This window comes from Eumetopias jubatus, unplaced genomic scaffold, assembly GCF_037043125.1.
Source record: "Eumetopias jubatus isolate StellerSeaLion01/CBP00866 unplaced genomic scaffold, mEumJub1_p1.0 scaffold_14, whole genome shotgun sequence".
In the NCBI taxonomy this organism is placed as follows: Eukaryota; Metazoa; Chordata; class Mammalia; order Carnivora; family Otariidae; genus Eumetopias; species Eumetopias jubatus.
The window spans coordinates 45,584,592-45,600,925 of record NW_028274820.1 but is presented as its reverse complement, the minus strand read 5'-3'; the positions used below and the strand labels follow the sequence as shown (position 1 = coordinate 45,600,925).

Here is a 16,334-nt window from a genome sequence, read left to right as displayed (position 1 = left end):
GATGTATACATACATCTAATTCTTGGCTCTGTCTACTGAGACAACCTAGAAGGAATAGTGCAGGAACAATGAGCACATCTAGCACCCACATCTTGGTTTCTAAATACCATTCTCCACTGAAAGGAAATGGAGCTCCTTGGAGAAATGGCTGGTTCTAAGAATAGGGAAAGGGAAAGTATAGTTGAGCCTGGAACATCTTTAGTAAGAAAGTATTTAAATACTGCTGGGATCATGTCAAAAGGACATAGATGCTAGGTTGAAGTGTCACAAGACAGCCTGAAGTGGGTTCCATTAGCCAAATTTGGGACAATTACCAAAATAAATGGTAATAACCAATATAATCTACTGAATAAAACAGAAAATAAAGTTTGATGAGGAATAGGGTATTTGCATAGTATCAAGGAACTTCCTCAGAATTAATTAATTAAAAGATGAAGAGAATGGAGAAGACTTGAAGAAAACGAGTCAAGTAATTAAAGTTATACTTTATGAAAGATTACTCCAGTACCAGCATAGGAGTATGGTCCCCAAACGTTATCGTTGATGTACCCCCATACTAAACATATTTTAAATATGCATCTTAACATATGTATGTGTGAAGTTATATACTTATACTACAGTATTATATATTATTTACATTATAAAACACAGACACAGAAATTAAAATGGGATGTCATACAGAAGTAAGTTGGTTTTATTAGTTATCTTGTCTATCTCTTAGGGTGCAAACACTTCATTTTGGAGGCCTCTAGTAAAGAGAATGGGTAAAATAGATGAGTATGGCAGACCTGTTGATAGTTTCCAAAACAGGAGAAACTGATAGAATAAGGAAAAAGTGAGACACTGAATCAAGGCAGTAGCAATGGAGAAAAGGAACAAAGAGCACACTGGAGAAACATTTAAGGAAGAAAACTTTTACAGGACTCAGGAAGTGATTTTCTATATAGGACAAGGATTAACAAGGCTTGAAGATGATTCCAGTTATTTGGCTTGGATGAACAGATGGAATGAGAGGGAAGAAAAAGTAAGAGACAGGTGAAGAGGAGGATTAAGAATAAAATGAACTGCTTTTCCAGGCATACAGCACTCATTAACAATACTATTACCACAACACAGTAAAGAGCAGAAAGAAAAACACTAATGCATGATGATCGGTAGCAACGAACTAGCTCCACCTAACGTAAACATAATAGCTGCTGCCTTAGTCAAATGTCTTTGAAGCATAGCTTATGGGAGAAGGCATGTTTTGTGCATGTGTGTTTCCATGTGTTTGTATGTGTGTAAATTTGTGTTTCCATGTGTGCAAATTTGTGTTTCCATGTGTGCACATGTATATGTATGTATCTGTGTCCATGTAGTCATTTTTCATGGAGCCTAAAGTGAACTAAGTAGGTTTATAATGGGTTGATAAGGCAGAGAAAGCCTTATCATGCCATACTTCATGGGTCTGGATAGAATAAAAAGTCATTCTATATACAAATATTGAATGATTATGTTATCATACCCCAAACTAATATGTTGTATGTCAATTATTTCTTAATTAAAAAAACTATCCTACTTTTAGGTAAATTGTTACTAAATCAGTATTAAAACTAACTACACTTAGTATTTTATCATGTACTGAAACTCAAAATTATGGATTATGATATGATGAATCTTCTTAGATTTTAGTGGAATTTCCAAAAAAGTAATAAGCAGGATTTGTGACAGAAGATTTTTGCCCTCATAAAACCCACAGCAATAAACCTATTACTTGAGAGACAAAGACATGTATAAATGTATTATGCTGCTGAGAATATACATGGTGATATTTTAGAGTTTCCCTGCTACAAAAAATTTGGAGACAATATTAACAGTTACATTAATATTTAAAGTGCAATGCATTTTCAGGCACATATTCACCTATATACCCTCACCTTGTAGTTTATCTAAAATTCTAAGCAAAATAAATAATTTCTTATTTGGGAGTTGAATTTTCATCATAAAAGTTAAGACTTCTTGGACTTAATAATCCTGACTACCACAGAGAAAGGAAGTTGGATATATTATGGCTGTCACAATTTTACACATTCACTTCCCCCTACCTAACTTTATTAGCAACTGATTCACTTCCCTTCTCCTGGCAGTAACGATTTCTATCTTACTTTTCATATCATTAAAATATATGAACATGGCAAACATACCCAGTATTACTTAACAAATGACACTCCACCAAATCTAATAGAAGAAAATGAAAGACAAGCAAAGTATATTAACTTCCATTGTGAGATTCTTTTAGGCCCTAAGATTATACTAATTTTGACTCTGATGTTAATAGTATACTGATTTCTTAATTTAAAATAGCTCCTGCAGCAATTCACTGAATTATAAAGCATGACATTATATCTATCAATGCATTCTTCTTGGGACCCAAACTGGCAAACATCTTTCAAAGGAAAATGTAAACAAATCTACTACCTGCTGGTCAAGAATAGAAGTCTTCAAAAGTAAACAAAACAGAATGGATGCAACACAAATATTCAAGGTAATAAATTAAGTTTCCAGCTGAACTCTTACATTAAATTTAATTTTTTTATTGGAAAAAAAAGTATAAGTACACCATAGTCATGTTGGTATGATAAAAATACAACTCCACTTCACTGATGTAAACCTTACAGTAAAATGTTGTGACATTCCAAAGGTTATAGATCCCATAATTGGATGAAATTTTGACCAAGTTGGCTGTTTATATCTGGTATTCAATCAGAGATTGAATACAGGAAATACAAGTTTCCTAACAATGTGCCTTCCTAATGGATTTCCATCAGCATCCAAAGACTTACTGTCTCGTAAAGAGGGAAGAACAGAAACAAAAATAAAAATACTTTATCCTTCTCAATGGCTACCGGCATCCTAGTGCATTACAAAAGGTATGATATACTCCTAACATATGTGAAATAGGCCCCCTTTCATTTTCAGTATTCATTAATGGAATTACTATATAACTTAAAGCCATTCTTTAAGCACTGAATAAATGGTACACATTTATAGTAGTACAGAACCTTTTCAAAAGAATGTATGCAAAAAAAGTGTATTTATAAAGGGCAATAAATCCTTTAAAAGATGCTTTCCTAATTTGCTTGTTGAGGGTAGGAGGAAACCCCACATAAAAACTGTTTTAGAAAAATCATATTATACCACAAAGAGTCCCATAAGACAACTCTCTAAAATCTATAGTATAACCACAATTTTTTCATTTTTAAATACAATTTCTGTAAAGCATTTTTTTAATCATGGAATAAAACTTTTGCTATTAAATATGCTCCCTCTTAAATCAAGGTCTTAATAAAATGCCTGGAAAATAATTTTTGATATTGTATAGTTTAAAATCTTGGGAAAAAATGCTTGGTTATTAAATAAAATATGCATTATTTTCTATTTTAATAATCATTATACAAATACGTAAAATTTTTAATAAAGTTGGTTACTTAAAGAATGCTTTAAATAGGTTTTTTTCTATAACCAAATGTTTTTCTGCAGTTTTTCATAAATAAATTTTTACAGATAGCTTCTGTGGTAATCTAGGTAATCATTTTGACTTAAAAAATATGTATTTTGGGATTTTTTGTTTTTGTCTTTTTTACTAGAGCTTATACTTTATTAAAAGGTAAAACTGCAAACATTTATACAGATATCCATTATGCCTTTGGGATTATTCATGATTTTGGTATATTCTGAAAACAGTGAATACCTATCCTTTGGAGGATCTCAAATTAAAAACAGATCATTCATTAATGAATTACTAGACTCAATCCACATACCATTTTCCTTGGCCTGATTATCAAGGTTTCTGAACATTCAAAATTAAGACTCAGAATCTAAAGGCAACAATTAGGCCAAAAAGAAAAAAAAAATAATACACACACACACACACACACACATATTTGATTCCACAATCAGAAAGGAATTCAGTATAAATTTTAATTAACTCTAGGACAGACAAATGCCATTAAAATGGCATTTAAGAAAGATGGTTTCATGTCCATATTACAGTAGATAGCTGATTTCCATTGTCTATTTAAAGAAGAACAATTTGATTAACCTACAGCTGACCAGAATGTCTTAGTTCAAACACATACAATATTTTTGTCAAATGAGTTAAAGTACCAGGAGTCTATTCAGACTTTAAAGAAACAATAATCTTAAACTGTAGATTACTGCAATTTAAGGTTGTAACATTGATATTCAAAAGATATAATTTCAGTAATTTTTTGAGATAAAATATTAAACAGCCTTATTATCTTTTTACTTAGCTAAATAAATATCAAAAATAAAATTTTAGGATATAGAAATTTAGGATATAAAAAAGAATAGACTTATCTTTTACTCCACCCCTATATTCATGTTTTGTTTCTTTATTTCCACATGAATGAAATCAAATGGTATTTGTCTTTCTCTGACTTATTTCGCTTAGATCTCAAAGAACAGATTTTATAAAACATTTACAATATACTTAATGAGTCATCTACAAAATAAAATTGGATTTTATTGGTTATTCTGTTGATTCACATTTATATATGTTAATATGTATTTGTCAAAACAAATTTCTTATGACCCAAAGCAGAATTTCCCTGCCATTCCTTATATGTCGTAAATTAGCATAGGGTGACTTTCTTTGGCGACTAGTAACACTATTTAATATGTTACAGTTACATAGAAAATACACAAAACAGCTAAAATATTTTGGAAGAAACTACTATAATTTAGTAGAGCTGTTTATTCCTTATTTTAAAGGCAATAAAATCACCATCGCAAAATATTCTTAAAGTACATTAGATTAAAATGTTGGTCGTTCACAATTATACTTATCTTTAAAGTTAGGAACTGATGGTATGATATGGCTATCAAAATGATGTAAAACACTTCTTATGGACTATTTTTCTCCTTACCTTAGAAGATGAAGAATCACACTCCTGACATATCCATCCATAGCCTGTTTGTTTAGGAGACTTTTTCAAAGGAGGATCCAAACAGCCAAAATGGTAGCACAGTCTGCATTCATCACACCTGCAGGGTAAACAGATTTATGGTATGTCTAAATAATATAAAAAAACTATCTTTTTCAAAGACAAATGGCAAACTACTACACATTTCAACATCGTTAATTCTATGCTTAGTTCACAAAATTATTAAAGTCTATGACAATCTAAACCTGAAATAAATATCTTAGGAAAAAACAAAATACAACAAAATTAACAAAGTAAATATCATTTAGAACACTTTGATAGTAGAAATGTTAAGAGCATAAGAATGAATGTATATGTATAGTCAAATGTGTTCAAAACTAACACAATTTCAGTTTTGAACTTCAAGAATTAATCATTTACCCATTATCTTAAAAACATTTAAGATACATATAATTCTAGATTATGAATTCAATCTAATACATTGTGATTACTTAAAAAAACTTAAGCTGTAATCAATCCTATACAATTTATACCTTATCACTCTTTCTCCAAGTGAAGGTAGATTGTAAATACACTTTCTAATATTTACAGCATGCTAACGCCATCTAGCAAATAAAAACCGTCCTAAGAATTTGGTATTATTTTCTCAAATATAAATATTCTCAAAATTTACCTGTCACTTTCTCTCAGTGCATTTGGTTTTTCAGAGTACCTCCTAGTACATCTTAAAGCTTATTAACAAATATTTTGATAGTGTCTTTGCCACCTATGATGTACAAAATCTAAGAAAACTATCATACCTATTCTTCGTTTCAGACAATCTCATCCTGCTGACAATGAAGAAAGATCTGCATTATTTCATTGTTTTTGTAAAAAAAAATTTGCATCAGTTGGAATAACAAGACCAAAATTTAACAACAAGTAACAAAGATGTATACATCTTATAGAAAGGATTATCTCCTCATTTTCTTTGTGCTCTTTTAAGTTAAAATTAAATACTTTTCTTCAATCTGTCATTCTCTTATATATTATTTTCTCTTACTGATTTAAAACACTGAGAAATCCACAACTATGAAACTAAGAGAAAAATTTTATAATACATGTATTACTTGAATAAAATGCAAAATTACTATTCAGTAACCTTTATTAGAAACAAGGGGGAAGGAACTAGTGTTATAAACCAAACACAAAGAAAAATAATTGGTTTTCAAAAACCATCACAATAAAAGGGACTATAAATCTACATTTATGTAAAAATGTCAAATCATGCTACAAAATCCAATCGTCCAAAGACCCATTTTGGAAATCAAGAGTTTCAGAAAGTTAGCAACTTTAGCTAAGTTATTCAGTTATAAATAAGTTTAAAACACAGTATGTCATAAGTTAATGCATTTCTTCCTCTACAACTTTCTTCTTATGAACCAAATAAACTTATGCACTTTTCCAAAAACCTTTTTTTAGACTCAAGACACAGACTTGTCTATCATGGTAATTCCTAGCTACATGAAAACTAAAATCAAATATGAATAAGAGCACTTTATTTACTATGCCAATATAAATAAACCAAAATATATTTAAAAGCAGCCAAAATATTCAAATACGTGTTATTCTGGCATTAAGAAAAAATAATAGATAATATGTAACATAAAGAGACTAAATGGCAAGCCCACACAATTTTATGTTCTTTCTTGTCAATTCAACTTATTTACCTTTCAATAGTTAAAACTTCAATTACATTACATATAGTTAAAGGAACCTTCAGAATCATCTTTGGTGGGAAATTTAAAAAGAATCACCTTCTTTGCTTCATCAAGAAAATACATTAAATATAATTTACTTTATTTTGTCATCTCAGGGTCATGAATACAAGTAACATGCTGCTGTGTGTCTAACAGCGTGCCAGCCTTTTGTGTTTGGAGTACTATCTGTCTGCTGTTCTGTTTGAATTCTTGTATTCAACTTTTATAGGTTTTCAGGGTCCTGAACTGCTTGAAAATTATCGGCTACTGCTTTCTGATATTGTGACTCTATTTGTCTAAGCATTTCCCTAACAGTAATTTGTTGTGGATTTAGAAAACAGATCTTTAACCTTGGTAAAACTATGCAAAGGGACAGTTAAAAGACATGAAAATGAGAACTTCGACTGAGTTAAGTACATGGATTAAATTTTGGTTAACTATATAGTCCTTTTTGCTTCACTTCAGGTTTTTGGGCAACATCCCTTAGAGTTCAGATTGCCAATAATCCGGGCTCTTGATAGGTGAAGAGTTAACAACCTAATTATTGCATATTTACTTTAAAACTGTGTCATAACTTGAATTTATGATTTATAGTGTATAACTCACATCAAACATCATGAATATAAGGGTGAATTTTAACATTATTTTTCACCTTCATCTATGCAGGTGATTCTTGTTGTATCTATGTATTTCCAGCTAATACATTTAAGAACAAGTTTGCTACACTTAGATATAGTTCCAGTTTGTACCGGATTTTTCAATTTATTATAAAATCAAGTTACCAGCTCAAGAATAAATGCACAGGGAAAAGAAAGGTTTTATATGCTAGATTTGTTAGATGATAATGCTGAAAGTATATGCCATTTGGAAATAATGTAATCCTTACTGACTACTTCATTAGTAATACCTTTTAGAATAACTTAGTCTCCATATGGAACTCTAATGTATTTGTAATGGGTCTCAGAGGAAAGGCAAAATTTGCTTGTCAGAATTAGGGGGTGATATGAGAATTCTCTCAAGTTATAGCACACTCATCAGTAAAAAAAAAACTGTTAATATACTTAGGAACTGTCAAAATCCAGGAGAGGAAAAACACAGAGAAATAAATCAATCTTGAAATCAATAGCTCTGTTAATAAATATGCAAATTAAAGCTCTTTCTACAAATGACTAGACTTATTTCCATGTGGAAAAAATATGGTTATTTCTACATTAGAATATTGAGGACATCCATAGCTTTATGTGCTGGTAACAAAAATATCCTGAATGATACAAGTAAACTCCAACAGAATTTGTAAGAATTAATACATCATAGACAAATGCAAGAGATACCATCAAGAATCCTAGAAACCGAAGAACAATGTAGATGGTAAAAGTAGTGGATTACTTATTTCATTCACACACACACACACCACTTTGGAAACTTTAGCAAATTTTGTCAGCCAATAAATTCTAGCTATGTTATAAATTTAGATCTTTTTTAAAAATTGAAAATCAGAAACTCCTAAGGGTCTGCAATCATTCTGCTACCTAAAAGGTGAAATAAAGTTGAAGTAGTTATTGATCAAATTATCATTTATGGTCTCTACTTCTATTTCTTACATATACCTGGAAACACGTAACTGCAGCACATAGGACACATACATATTTAATTAATCAAAAAAGTGAATGTTTTAAAATCTTTTCCAAGAGCAGTCATTGACCCACAAAAGCACAGTGATATAACACAATATACTTTATTAAAGAACACAAATGTCTATGTAAAAAAAAAAAAATTATAATATACCAACAGCACATATACTAAGTAGAAAGGCAGTATCTTAAAATGTTTAAAGAGAATATTAAACTAACCCATAAAGAAACACTATGAATTTTTTTTAATAAAATACAAATTGGATGCTTAAAGAAGTATCCTTTAAACATCTAATAAATATTGTACACATTAACACTATAGGGCATTCTAAAATTACAGTTCTAATGAGATAAAATGAATCCCATTTATAAGATGAAAGGAAACCTGATTGTTTAGATTATTACTAAATACAATCTCCTAGGTATCAGATTCATAAAGGATACAGATGTAAATAATAAAGCAGCTATATATATGTGGTCTTTTACACAATGATTTGACAAAATGCAGTGACCAAATAAACACAGTTCTATATGTATTTAAAATACTTACTTAGCATACGGTTAAGTATAGCACCCTAGACAAAGAAGAGGAAGAAAATGACTTATGTTCATGTCCTAAGATCCATACAACAAGCAGTCCTTGGTTTATCTGATTACTGAGAATGTGAATACAAGTAAAAAGAAACAACTGATTTATTTCCGCCTGTGCCAAGAAAAGGCTAAAAGCCAGTATTCCAAAGGATTTCTTTAACCCTCTTAATTTCCAATTGATAATTTCATTAGAATACACTAAATACCTATTTTTAAACTAACTGAAACAATTAAGTGCACCTCCTATGCATATAACTTATAGCCAGATGATAAGCTAAACTTCAGAAGAAGAGAAATCCTTAACATGAGACTTGAAAAGGGATGTACATTTTTTTGTGATCAGGTTGATACATAATCACAGCTATTTTTCATGTCAAGGAACATTTTATTTAGATCCATGTCTATATATGGTAAAATACTGATTGAAATATATATACTATTGCATCTGTTCACTCAAAAAGAAGACTAAATATTGAGAGAACTGATGGGTTGGGCTTCCTTACTTTTTCATGATTTCTTTGTAAAACTTCTATATGAGAAAGATCAAAAGAATTTATCTTTAATACTAACATTACTTAAATAAAATCTCACTAGCAGCTTAAAACACCCAAACAAATCTATTAACAGTAGTGATAGATTCTTTCATTGAATAGTAGCCAATTATTTCAATTACTCATTTTAACAGATGGAGAAAATGCTGGATTGTGGCCCATGAGTCAAATCACTTTTAAGATAATACATGCTTGAACAAAATTCTGCATTCTACCAATATCAGAATAACATTTCATATCAATAAAGACATTTTACTCTTTGTATTTTACAATTTTAGTGCAAACCACCTATATGACCATTTTCTAAACAAAATAATTAGAAAATGTACTTATATCATATTTTACAAATAGAAGACTAATGTGGACATCTTCAACATATTTTCATTAACACCACTATAGACCTCTATTTTTATCACAGGGAATAATGAATGAATGAGTGATAAGAAAGATAAATATACTCTTTACCCGTGAAAGTATATTAATTGATAAAAGTATCTGGATAATTACTGAAATCCAAATTCATATTTAATGATAACTTAAATAATGACATCAATTCAGTTAGCTACATCTGTAACAGCCAGGTTACAAGATTCAAAGAGAAACAAAAAAATAAAACATGAAACAAAAAGAGTTCATATAAAAATACACAATTAAGGTCAAGTACCTCCTCACAGCATGAAAGAATGATTAGACATTTCCATACCTGAAACACGTCTGCTTTGTTCTTTAATAAACTGATCTCCATCTGCTCATGCCCTTGAAAATTTTTCAGCAGTACAACCTGCTGTGCTCAAACCCCACATAACTTTGTATTTCCCTGTTCATAATTAACTAATTATGCTCTAATCAATAGTGTAGATCCTGATTTTTACAATGTAAATCAGATAAATGAGATAATAGCTGGGGGTCAATCTCATTTTATTTACAAAGCCCAGCATGAACATCCAATTTCATTATATCTTATGTACCTGAACAGCAGTGAATCTTATCAGCAGGCCTATAGAAAGTCTTAGAGTGAGCCCTGGGAGAAAGAGGCCTATGTTTTTATAAACAAAGTATTTGCAAACCATGTCCACCTCAGAAATATTTTTAATCACAATCCTTAATACTATGTAAATTTACAAAGTGCTGACTCAGACAGGTAGGAAAAAAATCTATCTTCATATGCATGCAACCCTAAAGCTGAGTCTCTTAAACAAGTTTCATTTGTCAAAAATAATTTTAGAAAATAAAAAAAAAATTTTTTTTTTAACATTACATTTCACTCTGCTGTAGAAAGTCCTTCTACAACTCCTTGAATAGATTTTGGTGAAATATTCATAAAATATTTCCATATTGTGAATCAAGTAAAACAGTGGTAAGTTTTGTCATCAAATAAGGAACATTGTTTAAAAAGAGTGATAGGATGTATAAACAAAGAAATAGGATAATGATAGTAAGTGATTATTATTTACTGGTCAGTAATCTATTTTTAATGCCGTAAATGTAAAATCAGATAAACGTCAAGAAATACATGAATAATGACGGTATATAAGTGATACATAAATATCATTTCTAAACTTAAGATGGATAAAGGTTAAGGCTAACCTTTTCATGTTCAAACATAACCTTAATTTCCAACCTTTTTTTAAACAAAGAATTAGTGAATTATGGACAAAGGCTATGTTCTTTGACTGATTTGTTATCTAAAATAGTGCTGTCCCCATAATAATTAAAATTAAAAAGTAAAAAGAAATTGTTTAAATGACTTTATAAAAATAAAGACACCGTATGTGTTATAGATGTAACTCCTACAAACTTATCTAGAAACAAATATTTTTGAAAATGTAAATGTAAGGGCTCTTTTAAGGACATTAACTCCATCTTCAATCAATGTCAACCACAATACAATGATTCTTTTAAAAACTATTATATACAAATGGTTCTCAAAGTGCTTGGTCCCTGACCAGCAGTATCACTCAGGGATTTGTTAAAAATGCAAATTTTCAAGCATCATCTCCAACCTATTGAATTAGAACCTGTAGGGAGACAAAAGGAGGGAGTAAGGCAGGCAGGAGGACAGTAAGGAGGTGGACAAACAATCTGTGTTTTAACAAATCCTTCCTATGATTCCGATGCACTACGAAGTCTGAGAACCACCCTATATACTACTATGTCATTCTTCTTGTATTTCTGAGTCCCTTAATTTCCTTCCTGATATTTTAGTGTATTTTTCCTTTCCCTACCTTGTGAGAAATAGCCATCAATTACCTGTCCTGGCGATTTTACACACCTGTGAAATATGCATCATTTAGTGCATATTTTCTTAAGGACACATTAATATCTCCTTTGAATAGCAATTGAACCAATTATGGAAAAGAGTTAACTTCATATTGTGGAAATATGAGAGCACTTAGGAGATTATTAGGAGAAAATGTTTTATTCTACTCCCTTTAAAAGTTCTCTTACTGTGAATACATGTTTGCAGGACCAATGATCTTATGGATTATGAGATTTGTATTTGCGATGTGTGACAAAGATTTTAGTGTTAGCACCAAATATGGAATAGCATATCTACCATTGAAGATTGTAAGACAGAGAATGATGATAATGTAGTATTATAATTAGAATCAGGGTATAAAGGATTTTGATTAATAGTGACACCAAAACCACAAGGCTTAATGATTTCTCAAAAAATCTAAAATAAAATGACCGCTAGTAATTTCTCACCATATATCAAGGAGGGCCAGGAACATTAGCATATTCTTTTAAGGAAATGGCAATCTGTCATTTTTCTTATAATCAGTTGCAGTTAAGCAATAGTAATAATTATCAACTTTCCCTTAAGCTTATGTAGAGATAATGAGTCCTTCCTTACTCCAGAAAAAAAAAAAATGCCTAATGGTTTTGCTATAGGCTATTATTTTTCCTCCAATGTTAAAAGATCTTTTGATAAGTTAATAATCTCAGTTTATACGTATTTTATATACATATTACTTTTATTAAACATCTTATCCAATAATATGATTCTTTACTGTAACTACAGATTACTAGCATACAGCAACTTTATACTTACACTTGCTTTTGATTATCTATAACATTGCCTACACTATTCCTAAAGTTTAAACTATTTTCACTTGCCACTATACCTGAAAAGATGTCCAAACCACAATTATGAATCAGGAAATTCCAAGAGACATGTTAACAATTACATGTATATGTACACTTCAATTTCAGCCAAGAGTCTCTTCTAAATCAGTTCAATGGAGTGATGAATATTCAACATATTTCTGTCGTTGATTTAAAACTGGATCATTAAAACTTGAAGATCAAATTTTAATTCTGTAAACCTCTGGAAAAATATAGATGTTGATGAAGATCTTTCAGCTGGAAGGTTGTATAGTCATTAAGCCTTGTATCTCCCTCTTTATTTCATAACCTCGTATTTAAGGTCATGAAAAATAAAATTATATTGAACAAAGAAAGTTCATATGAAATCAGTAAAGACTGAATAAATTTGAGTATTACTAAAAAAATATCTAGAGATCAACACAGATATATTTTACTAATGAGCTTAAAATCTGAAGTTGTAAAAGTTTCATGCTAATAATATTAGTGCTTTCACACTAGGACTAATGAGCCAAAACTAGAATGGCATATGCTTCACAAGTCTTTCACTTTTGTTGAATTTTAAATAGAAATAACCTTTAATATAAGAGTCTATAGTTGTTTCCCAATGTAACATTTCACATATGAATATATGTTTTAAGTTGGATGAAACAGAATAGCAGACTAGTGGAATGCATTGTCTTTCTTGTTTGTTACTGGTATTGTTCAACAACAACAGTGAGTAGCACATTGCATTTAAGTCCCACAGGCTTCCATAACTCTTCAGTAAGTCCAAACACTGTATATCATCATTTGCCAAAGAAGCAAGAGGGAAAGACATTACTTAATAGGACAATTGACAAGACATTATCTACTATTTTTCAACAATGCACATATCAAATGTTTCTGATTAGTGCAAGAAAGAAAAAAAAGAAGAAAAAAATAGAAAAAAATCCACACAGGCAAATTAACTGCCTTGTCAGTCCAAGCAACAAACCAATCAATTACATTCTATCCAAACCTGACAAGCAAAGGCAACTTTTTGCAGTGATAAGCTTATGGGAAGGACAAGATAGCTGTTCTCCTTTACTTTATGTACTCTATTGAGAGTGTTATCCACATTTTTAAAATCACACTTATAAAAGAGGTTTCCAGGATTGCCTCCGAGGATGAGCTGTGGCAGAGTTGGGTCTCATGAAGGGTATCTACACAGTAAAGTGATAAGAAAAGAACATTAACATTTAAAGATCATAGCAGCTCTGTACTATGTCTTATGAAACATACTAACAATACCACAGTAGATTCAAATAACATATGATTTGGTCCAAAGAGATAGATACCCTAAACCTAAATGCCATGATCTTGTACAGGTTCTTACTGGTTAAAATGGAATCATTTTATCCTTTGAAACATTGAGTTGCCTCCTCTTGTATTATTAGTATTGTTATTATTAGTTTTAGTTGTCAAAATAAATCTATTTTACTAAAACAGAAAAGGATATATAAAAATGTTGGAGGGTCTGTATTTACATAAGCAAACATGTATTTGATCAATAAATGTTTCAAAAAATTGCAGTTTGCTCTTTTTTCTTCAACTATGGCAATTTAGCAATTCTTGAGAAACTATGCTGAAGGCATACTGAATGCAAATGTGCTGAAAACAAGCACACCTAATCACCATGTTACAGGGCTAGTTCTGCTCAACAAGAGAGTCTCAGGGAGGACATTTTCAAATGATTCTTATCCCCTGTGCTTACACATTGCCTTCCTTTGTTAAGGACAGTATTAGACATGTTTGGTTACAATTGTGAAAAGTGTATCTCGAACTAGCTATTTTAGTGGACTGTGCAACAACAATGGCAGAGAATATATCTCACTGGAAGAACTGGTAGATTATGAATGCACTAATTTTAGCCAAATTTTCAAAACTCATTCACTTCCATTTATTTCTCAAAACTTTTTCTGGTGTTTCTTGTATTTATTTCACTAGCAACATGTATTCATTTGCTACCTTCATGCATTTTCAGAGGAGAAATGTTAGGTGCTTAGTGATTAGAAGAGCATTTTTTTTTTTTTTGGACTGTGGTAAACACAGAAATTTATTTCCTTCAGATATCTATACCTATGTAGATGAGGTGAAATTGTCAAAGTAGTCACACATCATAGAGAAACTTCATTTTAAAATTTACTAGAAAGATGTGTTTAATGCTTCTAAGTTCCATTGAGAAAAAGAAAGTGAAAAGTGGCACAAATCACAGACAAATACAGCACTACTGAGAAGAGCTACCACACCAAGCTGAATAATTTCCAAAGAAAGCAAAAACAAAACTGTACAAGAAAAAAAAGAATATAATGTGAAACATACTTTTCAGAGAAATGTACTTATCGACATAGGAGAAATAAACAGAAAGAGTTGAATTCCCTTGTCGAATAACAAGGACATAGGGAGAGCTGAATTCCCTTGTCGAATAGTCGTATGTGCTAACTTTTCTCAGTGCTTCAGTCTCTAAGAGCTTTAAGCACATTCTGAATGTGATATTTTGAGAAGTGCTTTGACTGCAACTTAAGAACTACCACATAAGCATAATGCAAGAGGAAGCAACCACACCATTTACCAGAGAAGTATAATTAAATCTTAATTACATGCACAAATGATGGGGACTAGCAGACAATCCAAAAGATATATGTGTATTTAACTTTGAAAGGAATTTGAACATAGAAACATTAGATATCATGGAAATCTGCTTTAAACCCCAATTAAATCTAAGTTGAACTCTATGAAAAAAACTAAAACGCTATTGCTAATATTCCTCTATCCTAAAATTTCACTTACTATTCCAACTCTCCCTTAAAGCTAGAATAAGTAGTGTGACTTGTTTTGGCTACGGTTTTCCTAGGACAAAAGACTATGTGGTCTTTTCTATCAGAGATCAAATTGTGGCTTAGTATCTATTCCATATGTATCTAGTAAGCTTACATATAAATTACTACAGAAAAAAGGAATTAAGTATTTTCAAAGGGCTTCCCTGATGCATGCACCAGTAGTCTGTATCTTGTATAGTTGGAATTGCCTGCCAAGAAGCATTTACTTTTTCCGACCCAACAAAGTCAAATATGCTAACACAGTGTAGTCTAGAGAGGCAGTATACCTAATGAATGGAGCGTAAGCTACATAGTCAAGACTACCTAGACTCAAACCCTAATTCCACCACTTTCTAGTTGTGTGATCTTGGACAAGTAATTCTTCTTAGTTCCCTCACCCATAAAATAAGGATAAAATCTGTATCTCTTTTCTGGGATTATAGGAGATAAAATATGGAAAGCACTAGCACATTGACTGGCCCATAAAAAGCACTCAGTAAATCTCAGCAACTAATATGAAGAGATTTTTCAAACAGTATAAGTATTTACTGGAAGGGAAAAATTTATATTTTAATACATAATTTATATAGTATCAATATGGAATTGGAATAATTTCTATTTCATGATGCTTAGTAACTCTGTACCTCAGTTACCTAATTTCCAAAATGGAGATGTGCATACCTCATAGGACTGTTGTAAAAACTGAATGAGATGATACATTTGGAGAGCAAAGAATAGAGTCTGGACATAGTAAACACCTAACATTAGCATTATTTAAATTCCCAGTCCATAAAGACTTTAAAATAACATTTTACTAGGGTTCAATTACAAACATTAAAAATACGATTCTTATACACTACCTAGATATAAATATCTATCAACTCCAAAATTTATATCCAATGTTATTTTCAAATTCATTTCACCTCTA

General features: G+C 30.8%; 1 protein-coding gene across 3 annotated transcripts in view; it reads right to left on the bottom strand.

The window, feature by feature from the left end:
• Positions 1-16,334, bottom strand: part of PHF14 (PHD finger protein 14) — a 199,429-nt gene that overhangs the window by 51,494 nt on the left and 131,601 nt on the right. For all 3 annotated transcript variants that reach the window (XR_015766710.1, XM_088018232.1, XM_028119281.2), the window contains one exon: positions 4,929-5,046. Coding sequence is in view for 2 of the 3 variants with exons in the window: in XM_088018232.1 (XP_087874358.1) it covers positions 4,929-5,046 (118 nt within the window). In the remaining variant the exon portion in view is untranslated. The remainder of the gene's footprint in view (positions 1-4,928; positions 5,047-16,334) is intronic.